The 19,659-nt window shown below is 43.1% G+C and overlaps 1 protein-coding gene across 2 annotated transcripts in view; it reads right to left on the reverse strand.

Moving 5' to 3' along the window:
• The window catches only part of Kcnma1 (potassium calcium-activated channel subfamily M alpha 1), a 702,402-nt gene that overhangs the window by 220,206 nt on the left and 462,537 nt on the right, over positions 1–19,659 (reverse strand). For both annotated transcript variants that reach the window (XM_076834841.1, XM_076834840.1), the window contains exons 6-7: positions 9,572–9,647; positions 1,583–1,658 (exon numbers count right to left, since the gene is read on the reverse strand). In XM_076834841.1, the coding sequence (XP_076690956.1) occupies positions 1,583–1,658; positions 9,572–9,647 (152 nt within the window). The remainder of the gene's footprint in view (positions 1–1,582; positions 1,659–9,571; positions 9,648–19,659) is intronic.

The following is a 19,659-nucleotide window of genomic DNA, read 5'->3' on the forward strand; positions in this document are numbered from 1 at the left end:
GCTATGGCCAAGGATATGCCCTGTGGATCCCACTCCTTCAGATCTTCTGCTGGGATCCCAGACAGCATCTCTGGAGTCTGATCCTGCCTCTTTTGTAAAATGTCAACAGTGGTTCTGCCCTTAAGGCTGCAGGAACTTCCTGAGGAGCACCAAGACTGAACTCATGGGAACAATTTGCATTTGCACAACTCTTTTGACCAAGGGCCTGCAAACTCTTTCTGTCAAGGGCCAGAGAGTAAGTACCTTCCGCTTTGTGGACCATAGGGTTTCTGATCTCCTCACAAATCACGGCAGTTGTGGGGGAGACCAGCAGAGGGCGAAACTTCACTGAACAGGTGAAGCAGGATTGCTTTAGACTTGACAAGGCACTCTCCAGTCTTCCTATCATATCTGATGGGCCAACAAGGCTGTGAGGTGGCCTAGAGAGGTACTTTAGGTACTCCCAGGAGGGAGGGAGCTAGGATGAGGCCATTTCTACTCAGATACCAACTCTGTATTACTAAGAACCAGGCATTGAGATAATAAGCAGCACTCCCTCCCCCAGCAAGGCCTCCAGTTCCATCTCTGCAAAATGTTCCCAAGACCTAGCTTCCTCCATACATCAAAAATTCTCCTCTACATGCTATTTTCATGATGTTGTCCTGGTAAACCAGAAAGCATTGCATGTAACATGTAATAGTAACAAGGAGTCACTGACTTCTTAAAGACAACTCCTTCTTCCACATCTGTGATTTTGGAACTTGGTTACAACAAGAATTAGAGTAATGAAGGGTGAGACTGGCCAAGGGTCCCATCACCACAGAGGGCTGATGAGCCTCCTGAGATCTGGTGACTGCCAGCTGCCCCGACTTCCATCCCAGCTCCCTTTGCCCTGTAATTACAAGTCCCAAGTGGTGGATAACCAGATTCATCCTCAGATTCCTTGGGCAAATGAGCAAATGAGCTCTGGAAGGAAGGTTGCCTCTAGTCAACGTTTCAGTTTGATGAGGCTCCTTCATGTTTGTCTGAAATGTGCTTCCAACAATAGCCATGCTCTCTAAAAAAGGGGGTGGTGGTGGCTTGTCTTGGGAAGGTGAGAAGACTTGACTTAATAATAGGAGGTTTTCAAAGAGCCATTAATATAAAAGAATTAACATTTTTGAGGTACAAGATAACTTGACAAGTAATCAAGCAAAAGAATCAAAAGGCAGCCTTTTGTAAGGGGAAAGTGGAGAGAAACTGAGGGATATGAATTTGTTGTTTATAAAGAGATGTGGGTCAAACTTCCAACCTCGTCCCCAGACCTTTTCTGGGCGTTTGTTGTGGAAGCACTGCCATCTTGTGGCCTTCTGGGGTTATTGCAGACAGAATGAAAATCTAGGAAAGTCCCGGCTGCAGTATTGGTGGGCTGAAAATGCAGGTTAATAGTGTGAACATCACTCACCATTTGGAACTAGTTTAGGGTAAACAGGTTGGAAACCTTTTCTGTCTATAACTGAGCTGAAGTTTCCCTTCAGTGAAAGAAAATTCCAGGTAATAAAATGACTCCACGAGGGGCTTATTCCGGACCAGCCAGAGCTGAAGGGCCTTCAAGGACACTTACCAAATGGATGAAGCCGGCTGCAGTCAACCATGTGCTGATAAATATGGAGAGCAGATTCACCAGCTTGATGGAATTACTGTGCAAGAGACAACAAGCAAAGCACCCAGGTTAGAGGGAAGACCCAGCTGGAGCCGCCTGCCAGCAAGACAGCGCCCCCTATGTGCGGAGCAGGCTGTCTCTACTGGAAGGGAATTCATTCCTGGCAGGTGGCACACACAGGGGCAGGCATGAGGGTCACAACAGGGCCTGTAGGGAAGATAACACCTGGACTACTCAGAAGGGAACCTGAATGAACCCCCTTGAATTTCGCTTTTTAAAAATTAACTTTTGTTTTGAAAACTCTACAAAAACTCAGGGAAATGTCAAGTGTGTAATAAACACCCATATGCCTTTCACGTAAACTAATCTATTATTAACATTTGGCACATCTGTTTTATCTCCACATGTTCTTTTTCTCTTGTTTTCTCTTTTCCTTTTCTTCTTTATATATATATATATATATATATATATATATATATATATATATATATATATATATATGACTAAACCATTTACACACAAGTTGTAGACATCAAAACACAACATGACCTTTAAATATCTGAGCACTCACCCCATAAGAACCAAGACATTGTGCAATGTAATCACAATACCATTGTCACACTTCAAAGAATTAACATCAATTCAGTGACATAATCTCACATGCTGTCCCTATTTAAATGTCTCCACAGTGGTCCTGGAATTGTTTATTGATGTTCTCATCTCCCCCACCCTAATCCAGGAACTCATTGAGGCTCATACTCTGCAGATGCCTATTGTATGGCTTTAATCCAGGGGTCAGGAAACTTTTCTGTATAGGGACAGATAGTTAATATTTTAGGCATTGCAGGCCTCAGAATCTAGGTTGAAACTACTCAATTCTGCAGCTGTAATTCAAAAGTAGCTGTAGACAATATGTAACATAATGGGTGTGTCTGTGTTCCAATAAAACCTTAATTACAAGAACAGGCATTAGGCTGGATGAACCCATGAGTGATACTTTGCCAATCCCTTCTTTAGACTCTTTTAATCTACAAGTAGCACTCCCCTGTCCTTTGAAAATTGTATTTTAGTGGCACTTAATTTTGTGTAAACCAGGCTGTCTTAAAAAATGCTCTACATTCCAGATTTACCTGTTTCTCCATGATTAGATGGTATTTAAATATTTCTGTTAAGAATTTCTGCTGGAATGGCCTCACATCAGGAAATCCCAATTTGATGATGACCTAGGTCCACTCAGGATGAGGTGGGGAGGGGAGATGGCTCCCCTGAAGGTTACCACTTCCCTTTTTGCTCAATACACCACCTTGGGGTGAGACTGATACCATATGAACAGCCTATCTCCCAACCACCTGATGACTAACAGTTTTTGCATCCACCAGTGTTCCTTGAATGGATCAATTGGAACTCACTAAATTTTAAGCTCCATGAGAAAAGGAGACTTGTCTGTCTGGATCCCAGGGACAGTAGGTTCCTGGTGCCCAGTAGACTGACCATGAATATGTCCTGAGTGAACTGGTCTCTTCCTCTGTACCCTTCCACTAAGCTCACCCCAACAGGGGAAAGCTCCTTGGGTGCTGCTCTCAGCAGGCCAATTCCTGTCTCAAGGCTTTCCATTGACATGGACTGACAAGTGATGTCCAACTCTGCCCTTCTGTTGTCAACACCCTGTGAAGTCCCAGACTCTCCTACCTCCCCTCCTTGTGGACTTTTGAAGCTGTCTTCACAGTCTGTGTATCATAGCTATGCTGGTGCTCTCACTCAGCCAGAGCGTCTTCCCATCTGTCTATACAGGTCCTATCAGAGACATTTACCAGGAACTGAGTGGGAGAGAGTCTTTCTCCATTTCATATTTGGGGGTAAAGAATATAAGCCTGAAGCTCTAGTAGACCCTCTGCCCTGGAGAAAGTTTACCTGAGAATAAAATCCCAAACAGATGGAGAAAGAGTCAGAATCCCAAGACACAAATCTGAACCCCTGGATGCAGACTTGCCTGGAGTCAGTCAGCTCCCTCTTGGATTCTGTTACTTGCAATCAAAACCCATCTCTCTGAAATAGAAGTGCTGCTGTATTCAGGATGCTCCCTGAGAACATAACGGTTGATGGGGTCTCCAAAGGTGGTATGGGGCTATCTCCACATGAGACACCCACATGAAACATCTCCTGTGACACCCACATTGTCACCTGACCCTGTCATAATTAGCTCTGGTAGAAGGCTGGCACTTCCAAAGGCAAGCAAATCCTGAACTTCAACCCTTCAACCCTTATCCCAGCCACCATGGGTCATGCTACCCCCCCACCCTGCCACATACCCACACCTAAGCAGTGTCTGTGGCTATGAATGGGGTCACCAACTAACAAATATAGTGCTTAATGCCTTCCATCTCCATCTCCCCTAGAGCTGAGAGATAATGTAACTCTTGCCTTTCTGCTTCTGAGAACAATTGGCCAGACCAAGAGGCCTCCTCACTGGCTTCTGAAGTCCTTTTGTGGAAGGACACCCCTGTCAACCAGAGATAGGCAGGGTGGCAACAAGACAAACAGATCTAAGGGACTCACCTGGTGAGTCCTATCAGGGGAAGCAAGCCTGCCCAGGAAGGAGCCAGGTGAGCCTGCTTGGGCTGCATCAATACCACATTGGTGTTCTCAACTAATTTCTCCATGCTCAGCCAAAGCAGAGCAGAACACTCCCCTGCCCCTAACCCGTAAGCCTTCTAAGGTGTGCCCCAACATTAGAGAGTAAGAAAGAGATGAAGAACCGGTAGCCAGTGGTCCTAGGGAGGTCTGCATGGCTGTCTTCTCTGGGGATAGTTAAAACACCAAGTTGGATCACTTACACCCTCCCAAATCCTCAGCGTCCAAGCAAACAGTGTGTGCTCAACGACCATGCACTGTCCTTTCAAAACATTATCTCTATTGCCATCTCTGAGTCTCTCAGTGCTTTGAAAAATAAACTAAATATGGTGATTATTAATCTCTAAATGATTGTCACAGTGATATTAGTGGTACTTAAGGAAGTTCTTGCTGTGTGTAGAACATTTAATCAGTGCTGCTGAAAGAGTTCATGTTCGGCACTGAAATCTGATTACTTTTATGACATCAGCATCATCACAGATCCCCAGTATCTGGAATTTGCTTTCCAAATTAAATTCTACAACCAAGCAATCTTCTAAAAGCTGTGTGCAAAAGATGCAAGATTAAGCCTGAGTGGACCTTCTCCATCTCTGAGATGGGTCCCTGGACAGCTTGAGTAGGTCTCCTCAGAAGGAGGAAGGGGTTTCCGGGAGAAGGATTGCATGCTCCGGTGGCAGAAGGAGTGGCATCATAGCCTTATGGCCAAGCCCAAGGGTCTGGACAAACATGAAGTGACCAATGGTTGGAATGCATAGAACACTTCAGATTCCAGTCTCTTTCCTATGCCTTGAAGGAAGGAGAGACTGTGATCCTATCATGAAAATCTGACTGATCAAAAGAAAATCACTCTTGTGCTTCCATTATGATTTCTAAGTCTGCATCCCATGAACTTTCACTGGCCATCAGATTAATTCACATTAACAGACACAGAAAATCATCACCAGGCAGGTCCAGGAATCTGATACCTCAGAGACCTTTTCCAAGATTCCAGGGATGCAGGGAGAGAAAGCCTGACTCTCGATACTGTAGATGTGTTAAACCCAGGGATGCCCAGGGCCATCATTTCCCTCCATGAACTTAATAAGCCATGCCAGGGTTGACACTGAAAAGATCATCCAGCTTTCACAAGGAAGCACAAATTTGTGCTTGTTGCCCAATTTCTCCATTTTTTTTTTTTTTTTTTGGCTGAGGGTACAGCCAGGTGCCAGTGGCTTTATTTTGTTTGACTATTATCTTTGCTGGATAAATGTAAAATATCCCAACTGTGAAAAGTCAACTGGACTGGGCCACAGAGATGGAGGATTTGAGCTATAAGACATGGAGTGAAGTGAAATCAAATCCTGTCAATTCTAGCTCTCTGTTATCTCTAGGTCCCCTCTCACCATCTAAGGTCATGCCCTGGTACCTATTTCCTGGACTACTGTCCCTGTCTCGTCTCATAGTCTACAAGGTCTTAGACACTTCAAAGCTACTCTCTCAACAACTTGTGAAATAGTGGGGTCTTTCTAGAAGGTAAGTCTGACTACATCTCCTCTCCTGATTAAAATCCTTTAACAGTCTATCCTGCTCTCAGCACAATCCATGAATCCAAAATTTGGCCTATATTTCACTCCTTCCAATCTCTATGTCCAATATTTTTAGTAAACTTTGCCCTGGGGCCATTTCTCAGGTCATACTACGTATAGTAAAGTTTTAATTTCCAAAATTCCCTTTCAAAATGTATTGGTTAGGTACATGATGATATGTGTATATGGGAAATAAAAGTAACAAGGTAGAGAACAATGGTTACCTCAATGTGCCCTGCTGTAGGGACAGCTTTACTTTAGCCGATGAGGATACAATAAGGCAATTTTCATTTTGAAAAAGAAAAAAAAAAAAAGATCTTTAGGTGATACACGTTCCAGTCATTGCTATCTTCCACATTCAGTGTGGCGCGGACCTCTGGCCCTGAGGCAGAGCTGTTTCCTTTGCTCTGACTGTAGAATAAGTGGCCCAGCACCTGTAAGCTGGCTTACCAGTGCAGGGTGGCTAAGGACCTTCCAAAGGTTAAGACAATGACAGAATCTCCCAGTCTGCCTTGAACAGGCCATTTTTCAGGATATGGACTATTTTCATTGCCTTGAAGTTTGAAGAACTGCCCTGATGCTGGTCACACATACAGGACTTGCCTCTGTCAACCTGTTTACTCCCATTGGCTCTCTGCTGTCCCTTTAATTCTTTATCACTCCCCCCTCCCCCATATACTTCTTTGCCCTGTTACTTCCAGCTTTTAGCTGAATGAGGCAGCTCAAGAACAGAAAATGAAACAGTAGTTTCAGATCATTATTTCAAATCACATTTCCAAAGTCTTCATCCTCATCTAATAGAAAGATTGGCAGGGATTCGCAGCCAGAGAAAGCCCACACAATCTCCCTAAAGTCCATTCTGTGGCTCCACCCCGTCTCCAGAAAGGTCACTGTGAAAGCAGTCCTTGAGAACAAAGAGAGAGGAGAATCTCTCACAGGCCAAAGCCCTCCAAAAGCCAAGGTTTCTCCTTCTCTGCAGCCAGAGCTCTGGGATCTGGGCTCAGGGTGCACAGAAGGAAGGTAGGGGGACAGCTGGAGAGCTTGGGCTGAGGGCTCTCCTGAAACTTCTGGAGTTCTCACAACTTGGTGGAGTTTTCATCTGTGCCTGGTGATCAGCCTTGGCCAGCCAAACTCATCCTCCTTTATCCACCCCAGAACCCAGTGTCCACTTGTGCCATGCAGTTCACCTGTGTGCTCTGCACAGCGTCCCCATGGGAAGTCACCCCACCTTCTACTCAATCCCAGTCCCACTGGAATGACAGACACCTGGTTTTCTCCCAGGTTTACCCTAGACACCCCCTTCTTCTCCTTGCCCCCTCCACCCCCCGCCTCATGCCAAGCCTGGCTCTATTCCTCCCTGGGCACCTTCCAGCAGCTCCACCAGGCAGGCTGGCTCTGGGCTCCCTCCCTCAGTGAGTCAGCTGCCAGTGAGACTCGATCCTACCCCTCACCTTGCTGTTGGCACACAAGGAAGCTCACTCCCGGCCTGCTGGATCCTCTCAGCCTCCCAGATGTGATTATCAACAATGGGAACACAGAACATCTAAATTGTGTGGTTGTGATGAAAAGCACCTTCTAACAATAGGAGAGATTTCTTCAGGGGGATGTGGGGTGCTGGGGAAATGCTGTCTGGGAGCCAGAATGGCAAATGCCCAACCTGCCTGCCACTCTCTCCCAGCATACAGTACAACCCTTCCCCTAGCTGGCTGCTCCCAATGTGTCCCTTCTGCATTAAGAAAATAAAGTGTTCCCTGCTATAAAGTCCACATGGTAACTGTATAGCAGGGAACACTTTATTTTTATTACCACTGGCACCTGCCTGTTCATTATAAATCACTCAATGCAGAGGCGTCCTGTTTCCGATCATGTATCAAACACATGCATCCAGGGCTACAGAGCGCTTGCTGCCTCCAAGGAAAGGAGTCTTTGCCAAAGAATGGAAAGTAATAAATGTCCTAGCAAAGGATCAGAAAAAGATATTCAGAAGGTCCGTCATTCCCCACAATCCCAAAAGGATGCACAGAGTATGTGAGAAGTGTGAGAACACAGTTCTCTCAATGTTGTTCCTCAGAGTTCTGGAACCTTCTTAAAATAGTAGTGTCGGATAATTTTTTTAAAAATCCCCCTTATTTATCAGGTAAATGTGAAAGAAGAAGAGACCCTATGCTAGAGAATGAATGATTCCATATAATTTCATTCCTACTAAAAAAGGATGACTTCATCTCTACTAGAAAAAGAAAGAAAGAGAGAGAGAGAGAGAGAGAGAGAGAGAAAGAGAAAGAAAATGGCTCTAAGGACAGGACTCCCTGTGCTTGATACTGGATACTCACTGATGATTCTACCTTTAAAACTACAGACTGGTGGAAATGTTAGTCATACCAATGCTGCTAACTGTGTTGGTCATTTAGATTTGAAGAGCACTATGAGTCTATTGCATAGAAAAGCCATAAAAAGATAGAAATCAAGGCCATTGTCGCTCAGAGGAAAATAAAAAGGATAACAATATTCACTATTTCTGAATAATATTACCCACTAATGGAGACCCAATAGATTCCTACCTCAGGATAATGAAGTGTAAAGGGGAATGAGGTGCACTTTCAAAGACCTCAAGGGCATTTGATACTCTTTTTCCTTCTTGGCTAATAGAAAGTGAACTTTACACATAGTCACACAGATGGATAGTTTTTGTTTTGAACTTAAACACAATAAACAAACAAAAACCCCCAACACCCAAAGAAGAAAGTCATCAGTGGGCTGAAACCGGTGACTTGTCAGATTCAGGACGCTGTGTCCCAGCCTCCCCACCTGAGGAAACGAAGCCAAAGCCAGCCCCCAGGAAGGCAGGGGGTGTTCATTATAAATCACTCAATGCAGAGGCATCCTGTTTCCGATATGTATCAAACACAATAAGGCCAACCAAAGAGAAAGGGCACATTAGAAGGGAGCGTCTCAGAGTGTAATTTCCTAGAAGAGAAATTGATGAGCTGCACTTATTCTCTATTAGAGTGCGTCTCACTGCTTTTATTAGTTTATTCATCAACACAGCCATGGGCCCAGGCCAGCTCTGTGGGCCCACAGGTCATCAGGCAAGGGATCCCGGGGGGTTCCCGCTCCTGGTCCACTTGCGCTTTTCAGATCATAACAAAGTCAGCAGAAGCAGTAGTCGTGATGCATTGGGCTGCAGGTTTTTAGGGTTTCCCCAAAAGGCAATTCACAGAGCAAGCCCCCAGGGCTCTATAGATATAAAGTGAACATCTTAAATGTACTTAGAAATCAAATGATTTTCTGTTTGCTGTATGAGGTTGGTGATTGCCTCTCAAAGAGCATTGCTTCTCTTGCCTTTACGGCCAAGTTCAATTTCTTGTTTAGTGGTGTAATAAAGGGGCGATTTAGGACCTGGCAGCAAGGACAACCCAAGCAATGAGCAAATCCATCCTTCTTCTGCTCTCTCCGTGATGCCACAGCTCACCTCTGAGCAACTCCACTTGGCACCCCAATGTCAGTCATGTCCCCCTAAACTGTCCCTGCTTCCCCAAATTCACAGCTGTGGCCTCTCTTTTTACCATACAGTTCTCTGGCCCTGCAGAAGAGGGCAACCCAAGCCCTACTGGAGGGCTTCTCACCATCTCTGCATCAGGTCACTCTTCCTATGAGTAACATAACTCTTTACTGTGGTGGAAACAAACACAGCTGATATCTACCAGTTGGCACAGGGGGCTGGAATGGGGTAAAAATGAAGTAAAAAACATCTTACCTTGTTTTAAGGATATTCAGAAACTGCAGAATTTCTGAAAACTGTATCAGTCTGAGAGCTCTTAAAAATCTCAAACCTGGAAAGAAAGAGAGGGGCATTATTTTTAAAGCATGGATTTTATGTCCATAGTCTGCTGTTGGAGTTCAGCTGTCCAGGGCTGAAGGGATGAAGTCCTTGCAGAAGAAAACGAAGGCAGTACCTTGTTGCTTCATTCTGATGTCTGGCTGGTTTAATCCCGTTTGGTAAATTGACTTTGCTTTAAAGGTGACCTGTTTTGAACCATGTAAAGGTAAGGCCCCAGGGTTGAGGGGGCTCCCTTCTCCTTGACAAGCTCAAATTTAAAGCACTGCTTCTAAGTTCCCTGCTGGTCTGTCAGGAGTTTGTCTCGGAAAAATACTGGGAATTGAGATCATTCACAGTCATCCTTGTGCTAAAAGCAGATTAAGAATAAATCGGATAACCTTATGTTTTTGATGGATTTCTTTTTTTTTTTTTTTTTTTTTTTGTACCAGGGATTGAAACCAGGCATGCTTAACCACTGAGCAACATCCCCAGTCATTTTTTATGTTTTATTTAAACACAGGGTTTCACTAAGTTGCTTAGGGCCTCACTAAATTGTTGAGGCTGGCTTTGAATTCCTAATCCTCCTGCCTCAGCCTCCAGAGCTATTAGAATTTCTTTATTTTCAGTCCCCCCCAAAATATAGTCCACAGTCCTTTCTGCTTTCTTTCTGTTATACTTTTCTCCTAATCAAAAAGAAAAAAAAATCATTAAGATATCATATCCTACAACTGTGGGATAAAAAAATTAAATAATTCCATTTTCACTAACATCAGGATGAATGTCTGTTCTTTCTAAATTCACCATCTCTCTTGAATGGAAGAGTTCAAGTTTCTAGGCAGCAAAAGAAAGGCAGAGAAGGAAAATAGAATCAAGGAGTTTTTTTAAAGTATCATTGCATTTTAATACTAAAAAGTAAACTATTTCTATTGAAGTCAAATTCATGAGTCAAAAACATCCTAAGTTAGTCATGGAGTTTGATGCCTTGACATCCCCCATACCAAAAAAAAATTATTCACAAAAGTTCAACTTTCACAGCTTTATGACACACTAAATATCACACCCAGTTCCAAGGGAATTTCCTTTTGCATATTTTTGAAAGCATTTTATACAGGGTCCCCCCATTGCCAAAGTGGTGCCAAGTGGAACTGGACTGAATTGGCAGATAGCTGCAACCTGGGGTTGGGGGAAGACTATTCTAGTCCCTCTGCAGACAGTAAAGGGGAGTCCAATGCACTTGGTGGGAGAAAGCAGTGGGGATTCCAGAGATCCTGGTTACTTCCTGCTTAAAAAAAGGAGTGGCTAACTGGCCCAGAGTGGAAGTTCTGGTAATGAGAAAAAATTAATTTCAAGCACATGGCAGATGTTGGGGAGTGGGGGTGGGGAGGATCAAACCCATGGAGGTTTAAAAAGGGAGAAGATGCAAAAGTGCATGCCTTTAATCCCAGAGGCTCTGGAGGCTGAGACAGGAGGATCATGAGTTCAAAGCCAACCTCAACAACAGTAAGGCACTAAGCAACTCAGTGAGACCCTGTGTCTAAATAAAATACAAAACAGGGCTGGAGATGTGGCTCAGTGGCCAAGTGCCCCTGAGTTCAATCCCTAGTACCCGCCAAAAAAAAAAAAAAATGTGGGGGAAAAAAGCACCTAAAATTTTTTTTAAAAGTGATGGTATTTATATCCTATACTATTTGCTTGTTTGACATATTCTACTGACTTACAAAAGTGTTATATGATATAAGCTTTTCTTTAACTCAGGCATATGAAAATGAGGCTAGAAATGCTGTGAATGCAGTGGCCACAGGTCCAGGTCCATAACCTTGGAGAGGGAACCCAATGATCCAGCTCTGAGCATCTTAACAGAAGCAAGCAGTGAGCAGGCATCAGCCTGGTAGTGTCTGTGTAAACAGGAAACAGACTGGTCCTCAGGACAACAGCTTGTCCAGCACAGAGACCAGAGGGGAATGTCTCCCTGCAAAGGGGACCATCTCCCTGCAAAGGGGACCATCTCCCTGCAAAGGGGACCATCTCCCTGCAAAGGGGACCCAGGACGGTATACGAGGAAGATTCTTGGGAACTGAACAGTGGTGGGCTTTGACTGCCTTGTACAGATCATTTTCATGGTGTTTGATTTAATTAATGCAAATGAGGAAAGGTCCTACATGGGCAAAAAAACCCATCAGTTGACATTTTAGCCTCAGATCTTGGTCTGTGGTTCGCATCCTCAGGCAATAGTATACAGCAGCTTCTTCCTAATGGCCCCTTGGAGGTCTTAGTTCAGAATTCTCCAATGCCCCCATTCATACAGGACAAAAGACAAAGGCCTTCAAAGACCAAAAGTGACACCACAACCCTCCCCTACTAAACACACCATCTCCTTTTGGATCTGATGGTCTCCTACCAGGACTACTACCATTTTTCTCCTGGTCTGGCTGTCCTCCTTGAGCCCTGTATTCAGGCATATTCCTGCCCTAGGGCCTTTGCACATTCTGTCCTCCCTGCCTGGGACACTCTTCTCTAGATCACATGGTACACTCCTCACCTCCTCCAGGTTTTTACTTATGTCACCTCTGTTCAATTGGACCTTCCTGTCCACCATACCTAAGATTACATGTCCTCTCACATCATCCCTGAAACTATTCTTTTTGCCTGCTTTTCTTTTTCTCCCTTGCATGATGCACTAACATCTAATTTACTTGCCATCTCATCTACACATCAGCTTTCCTCAGGGAGGGACCAATGTCTATTTAACTCATGGTTATATTTCCAGGACACCTGAAATAATGTCTGGCTTCAGTTAGTTGCTCCGTAAATACTTGTGCACTCCATGAATGAATCAGAGTTTTGAGAAGGAATGATGTGGCAGAGAGTAAAGGGGACATAATCTGCATTCAGAATTCTGAGACCACAAGCTGCTTGCTCAAGGGGAAAGCCATAAATTCCACAGGGTTTCAACCCCTCAAGAGGCCAGGGCTGACCTTACCAGCAGGGAGCTTTAACCAGTGGCCTGCTGCACCCAGAGAGGCCCAGAGATGTCCAGACAGCAACTCCCAGTTACACAGAGGCCAGTGGGGAAGGAAACTCCTAAGGGACAAACTATTCATTTTCTCTACTTTATAAAACTTTTTCTTGTTGTTCATTCCATAAAATCTCTGAAATAGAATGATTTTCTAGGGGAACATAAAACTATAACAGAGTTGTGAAGAAAAAAAATGTATATGTGCCAAAAGCCACAAATTATCCTCACCTCCCAGAAGGTAGAGGGCCCAGATGTTTTATGATGTTTTTTACACTATCAAGAAATAGTTAGGCCCGGTGAGGTGGCGCACTTCTGTAATCCTGGTGGCTCGTGAGGTTGAGACAGGAGGATCTCAAGTTCAAAGCCAGCCTCAGCAAAAAGCAAGGCATTAAGCAACTCAGTGAGATCCTGTCTCTAAATAAAATACAAAGTAGGACTTGGAATGTGACTCAGTGGTTGAATGCCCCTGAGTTCAATCCCTGGTACCCCCGCCCCCACAAAAGAGTCAATTTATTTATATATATATATATGTGCAGTATTATATATTATATTTATATATATATATGCAGTATTATATGATACAGTAATAAAAACCAGACTTTTCTCTCTTTTCCTGTGCTCTGTATTGGTTTAGAAAGTTGGTATTACCTGGACACAGGTACGACAGGATCACCACACTAGTGACTAAGGACAATGACGGTAAATAAAGTTCTAGCATGTCAAGTCCAGGACGGCATTCAATAAATCATACACACAAGCCATGTAGGACATTATGGGGCACAGCCCAGATCTTCAATTCAGGGGATTTGATTGTCCCAGGCTCCTGAACAGTGGCCTGCTGAGGGCTCACCTGTCCCTCTATGGGCATCATCCTCTGCTCCAAGGAGCTATCTTGCTCATTGCCACTTGCCTCCCTTGAGGATCAAAAGTCTTCCATGATGTGGGGAAAAGGGTTTGCTGTTGTGTCTGAATTTGAGATGATGCTGCAAGGTTATCCAGCCACAGAACTCCCTGTAGTGTAGGCTGAGGTTCAGCAGAGCTGGCCCCCATCTGAGTTCTCCACCCAGGCTGTATAGTACCCTAATTCCAAGATAGGCACTGGCTTTAAAACCTACCCCAAGATCTATATACCAGAAGGCAAAGCATTCTGATGCTCTTTTGGGCACACTGTAGGTTCTTAAATTATAATTTCATCATATGAAACACAGAATTGAGACACCATAGAATTGTACACAATTTTAAGAAAAGTCAGTCAAGTAAACTAGAAAGCTCAGGAAGACGCACATATGTACACAGGCGGAGAACAGTGACTTGAACCATGGTTTCTGATTGCACCGGGAACACATTTGGGGTAAAACCTGGCTCTGTTGGTTGCATTAGCACTGGGAACTTGCTGTGCAAACATGCAGGTCAAGATGGCCCAGTTGCTATGGTGATGCTCAGACTGGGAAGGCTCAGTGCAAAGGCACAGAGCTATATCAGTCTGGACCTTGAGCTTAGACACCAGCTCCTGGGTACAGAATTCTGAGCATAACAAGATAACCCTAATGTTTTACTAGTCCTGTGCCCTTCAGATTGCCTGCTTTGCTGAAAATTTCCCAAAAGTAACCTTTAGATGATAAAACCTATATAATAAAAGTGCTGAGCTAGCTCTGGGTCACTGATCCTCCATCAGAGGTTAGTGTCCTACCTGGCCCCAGTTTCCTCTCTTTGAGTGTTTGTCTTTTCTAAATCCCCCATTGCTCCTTGCTAGTTTCTGAATTAGCAGCCATTAGGATACAGCCTACACACACACATGTGCATACTTGGTATAATGAACTCTTGCTATTTTAAGTTATTGTGAAATTAGGATGCTGACCGTGATTTAAATTTATTATTATTGTTGATCTTCATTATTTTAAATTACTTATTATATGACAAAAACTTTATGTTTTTTAATCCTTACAACAGAAGAAAACAGCTAAGAATAAATAGTAGGTAGTGTGTACAGCTCATAGTTTATAAGCAACAGAACCAGGTTTTACCCCAAATGTGTTGAAGTCAGCAAAGCCCAAACTTGTAACCACTGCTTTATGCAGACCTTGGGCAGTTTGTTGCAGTTCCAAACACTGGAATCAAGGGAGTTGTTAACATATTTGGCTTTCTGTCATTGTGACAAAACATCTGAGATAATCAACTTAATAATGGAGAAGGTTTATTTTGGCTCACAATTTCATAGGTTTAAGCCCATAATCTCTTGGCTCTGTTACTTTGGGTCTGTGGTGTCACAATACATCATGGCAGAGAGCTCAGAGCAGAGGAAGTTTATTAATCTCATGTCAACCAGGAGAGAGACAGGATGCCCTTCCAGGGCATCTCCAGAGGGACCCAACTTTCTTCCACTGGGCCTCACCATTTAAAGCACCAAGTTGAGGAGCAACAAAAAATGGGCCTTAATACATGGAGGTTTGGAGGACTTCCAGATCCAAGTTTATTATGAGTCATGAGCACTATTTTGGGGGGTGGGGTGAGGTGGTTGTTTTGTTTTGTTTTTGGTACCAGGGTTGATTGAACCACGGGCACTTAACCACTTTTTTTTTTTTGAGACAGGGTCTTGCTAAGTTGCTTAGGGTCTCGCTCAGTTGCTAAGGCTGGCCTCAAACTTGTGATCCTGCCTCAGGCTCCTGAGTCACTAGGATGACAGGCCTGCATCACTGCACCCAGCAGGATGAGTATTTTCAAGACTTGAGATTCATTTTGTCAAGCTGTCCTAACAATCTGCACTCCCATCAGTATGTAAAAAAGCCCCTTTGCTTACATCCCCACTGTACTGAGTACCATGATGGAGGGAGAGAGGAATAAATGGACAGAGAGCAAGGGTCCTAATTTAATAGGCCCTTGATAAAAGCGCACTGTTGTTTTAGTTTGCTTTTCTATATTAACAAATGGATTTAATTTTTTCATCTAATTATTAATCATTTTATTATCTTCTTTAAAAGGATTTTAATGTGGCCTTTGCCAGTTTACTTGCATGTTCATCTTATTTTTAATAATATATTTGAGCTTTTAAAATGTGAATATTATACATTACATATTGTCTCCCACATTTTATCATTCTTTTTAAATTTTACTTAAACTTTTTTTTAATAAGTCTAAAAGTTTGCTTAAGGTATTTTGTTTTTCTTTATGGATTCTAAAATTTGTTATAAGGTTAATTATATCATTCTTTCCATCACTGTACCCTCTCTTCCTTCCTTCCTTAATATCCACAAAGGCCATACCAAGTTTACCTTTTTTAACTGCATCTACATTTTCTCTTTGTATTCTCAGGGCAGTGACTCCGCACATCAATGGCAAGTTCAAACCACCTGGGAAACCTTAAGAATTGCTGGCACTTGGGTCTCAGCCCCCCCTCTCCTCCATTCTGACTCAATGGGCTTGGGGTACTGCCAGATGGAGGGATTCTCAAGCTCTGAGGGCATGTAAGAGAAAAGCAATGCAAACTGTTTCTGTAAATGGGAAAATGGTAAATATTTTAGATTCTATCACATAAATTTGCTGTGGAGAATATGTAAACAAATGGATAGGGCGACTTGAGAGGGAAATTTCATTCAGATAAACAAGTCTCTGGGGAGGATCTGGCCACACCTGACTTGGAGGCATGCCATTCTAATTCCTTGTGTCCATGACTCCCCTGGACTCCATACACATTCAGATTCTGGCTCAGGAGGTGTCAGATGGGCCTTAACACCCCTCATTTCCAGTAAGTTCTGGGTTGGGTCCCTGATCAGAAGACCACACTTTGAGAAAACAATGTCTCAGAGCAGTGATTCCCAAACTTGGCTCAAAACTCAACCAGTTGTTGGGGATTTTAAAACGGTACCAATTCCTGCCTCCCAGCCTCATGCACTCTGATTTAATTAGTCCAGGGAACAGCCTGGGCATTAGAAATTTTTACAGTTCTAATTCTGATGTGAAGGCACATTTGGGAACCACTGGCTTCATAGATCTTTTCCTTTTTTATAATGTTGAACTTGTTAATACATACCAACACATTTATTTATTTTAGTTAATAAAGTGCCAAAAGGATCAAGATTTTTCCCCCCAGGAAAAGCAAATTTCCCTTTACCTGAGTGATCATTTGAGCAACTTAAAAACCAGTAATTTACCCACTTAGCACTTTATTTGTCTACTTAGTTTTGAAGAACACTTTCGCATACTAGTGAAAAGTAATTAATAGTACAAGAGATTACTCATTTTTAAAAAAATACACAGAAAAACTAAAGTCCTGGTTGATAATTCCCCTTCTGTGTGTGTGTGGGGGTGGGGGGCAGGATTGAAACCAGGGGCACTGTAGCACCTAGCTACAACCCCAGCCCTTGTTATTTTGAGACAGGACCTCACTTAAATAGCTGAGGCTGGCCTTGAACCTACAATCCTCAAGCCTTTGCCTCCCAAGGAGCAGGGACTATAGATGTATACTACTGACCCAGTTTCATTCAATTTTTTTAAGCAGTTACATTTTATTAAGATTCTGAACTCTTCCCTAATACAAAAAGAGATGAAAAGCAACCAAACATTTTATAAAATAAACATAAACCTGCGATCAAAACCAAATCTTAGAGCCTGAAATAAAATATATTAGTATCATCAAGATCAGAGATACTAAATTCCAAGCAAAATACGAAGTTATGCACTTCATCAAAGAATTAAAATTATAATCCAGACCATTCTTGTTAAACATGACAGATTAAATGCAATGGCCTGTATCTAAACCTTGTTAAGGTAATTCTAAAGTAAGGGGTGGCAGGAAAATCCCAAAAGAAGGATATCATAAGTAAGAGAAAGTGACAAAATCAAGGTGGATGAAAAGCAGATATGTTGAAGACTGTCCACACGAGCGCGGGGTTGGGGGTTGGGGATAGTAGAGGATAGGAAAGGTAGCAGAATACAACAGTTACTATTATGGTATTATGTAAAAATGTGGATGTGTAACCCATGTGATTCTGCAATCTGTACTTGGGGTAAAAAAGGGAGTTCATAACTCACTTGAAGCTAATGTATGCTAATGTATGAAATATGATATGTCAAGAGCTTTGTAGGGTTTTGAACAACCAATTAAAAAAAAAAAGACATGAAAAAAAAATTCCATGGGTAAAAATATAAAGAGGCATTTTACAGATGAGCAAGACAAATGCACACTGAACGTGTGGGGAAATGTTCATTCATCCTCGGGAAAATGCATAATGAGGCCATAGTGAGACACTATGCACTCCCACAAGGTGGGCAAAATTTTTGAAATCTGACAACATCAAGCCTCAGAAAGATGCAAAGTGAGGAGATGGTGATGATCACGCCCATACACTGCTGCTGGGAGCCAAAACCATTCCTCCCACTTTGGAATAGCATTGAGCATTACCTTGTAAAACTGAACCAAGGCACACCCACAATCACGCCAGATATATTTCCAGCTGTATTCTCTCTCACTCTCCCTTTCTCTCACATATTTGCAAGAGAAGTTCACGCACATATTTACCAAGCAGTATATACAAGAAAATTCACAGCAGCATTGTCCTTCAGAGCAAAACAAGTCAACATCCATAAACTGGAGGATGCATGAATGAATTATGTATTGTGTAATGGAACACAGTGTCCACGCCTGGACATGGTGCAATCTAAAATGTATAATGTTGAGCAATAAAAAAGCGAATTTTAGAAAAATAAAAAAAAAATTAAAAAAAAAAAAAGAAAAGCAGATATGTTGTTGAAAATTAACTTGGCAGTGCTGAGAACCCTAACTTCATATGTTAATAAAATATATAACAAGGAAAAAAATGCATATGTTCAATTGGCCCTCTATTATCCAGGAGTTCTACATCCTCAGATTCAACCAACCTCAAATTGAAAATATCCAGAAAAAAACAAAACAAACAAACAAACCAAAAAAACATAAAACTGAGTTTGTATTGAGTGGGTACAAACTTTTTCTTCCCATAATTCCCTAAATAATGTACAAGGATGTACACTGTTGTCAGGAGCCAGCCCTGGGCTGTGTATGTGAGCTATGAGCATCTGAGCACATGAGGGGACTGGACTCATGTTGCTGCTCTGACTGGGCTGTGCCACATATATGTCCTTTTCACTCGCTCTGCCTTTGATCTCACAGGGCACCTGAGATGGGTGTGGCTTTCCAAGACGTCAGTCCTGACCAAAAGACACCACCAAGCAACCCCTTAAAACCCAATCCCTTGCCTTATTTGGGTTGAACTTTCTCAGATGTCTTTTCCCCAATAAATCAGATGGTTTCAGGAGCGCTCTCTCTCTCTCTCTTTTACCTGACTCTCTTGCCTCCCTTGTGGGAGCTGGGGCAGAGCAGCCATCACTGAACCCCAAGGAAAAGGTACTTTCTGTGAATGTGTGATTATTTAGAGCCAGCCCAATTCACCTGGAGTGATCCTGACTGATTAATCACCTGTAGTGACACGCTGTATTAGGCATTATAAGTAATAGAGACAGTTTAAAGTGTACAGGAGGATGTGAACAGGATACATGCAAATGCTATGCCATCTTATATAAGGGACTTGAGCACCGGGGGATATGGATATTCCATGGGGACCTGGAACCAACGCCCTGCAAACACTGGCAGGCAACTAAACAGAAATGTCTCCACAATGATAGCAGAAGATGAGAAATGTCTTTGATTTATAAATATGAAAGAATTATTCCATAGAGAGGGAAGGCTGATGGGGGTACTGGGGTGGGGAGATCACATGAAAAGGAGCAGTCCAAGAAGAGACTGGAGTGACCCATGCAGGATATAAAGGCTGCAAAAATGCGGTGCAGATACTGGGCTGCCCCAAGGGAGCAGCCAGCACTTGTAGTCCCTGTGGGCCTTAACACGGTGCTGCTACAGAGCGACCTCTGGAGTGAACTGGTAAGTCCTGCAAGAGACACACCAGTACACAGCTGCAAAAATACTGCAGCATCCCTCAGCAGTCCTCAGACTTGTCACCAGAATGGACATAGCATT

Source organism: Callospermophilus lateralis, chromosome 15 (genome assembly GCF_048772815.1).
Source record: "Callospermophilus lateralis isolate mCalLat2 chromosome 15, mCalLat2.hap1, whole genome shotgun sequence".
NCBI classification, from domain to species: Eukaryota; Metazoa; Chordata; class Mammalia; order Rodentia; family Sciuridae; genus Callospermophilus; species Callospermophilus lateralis.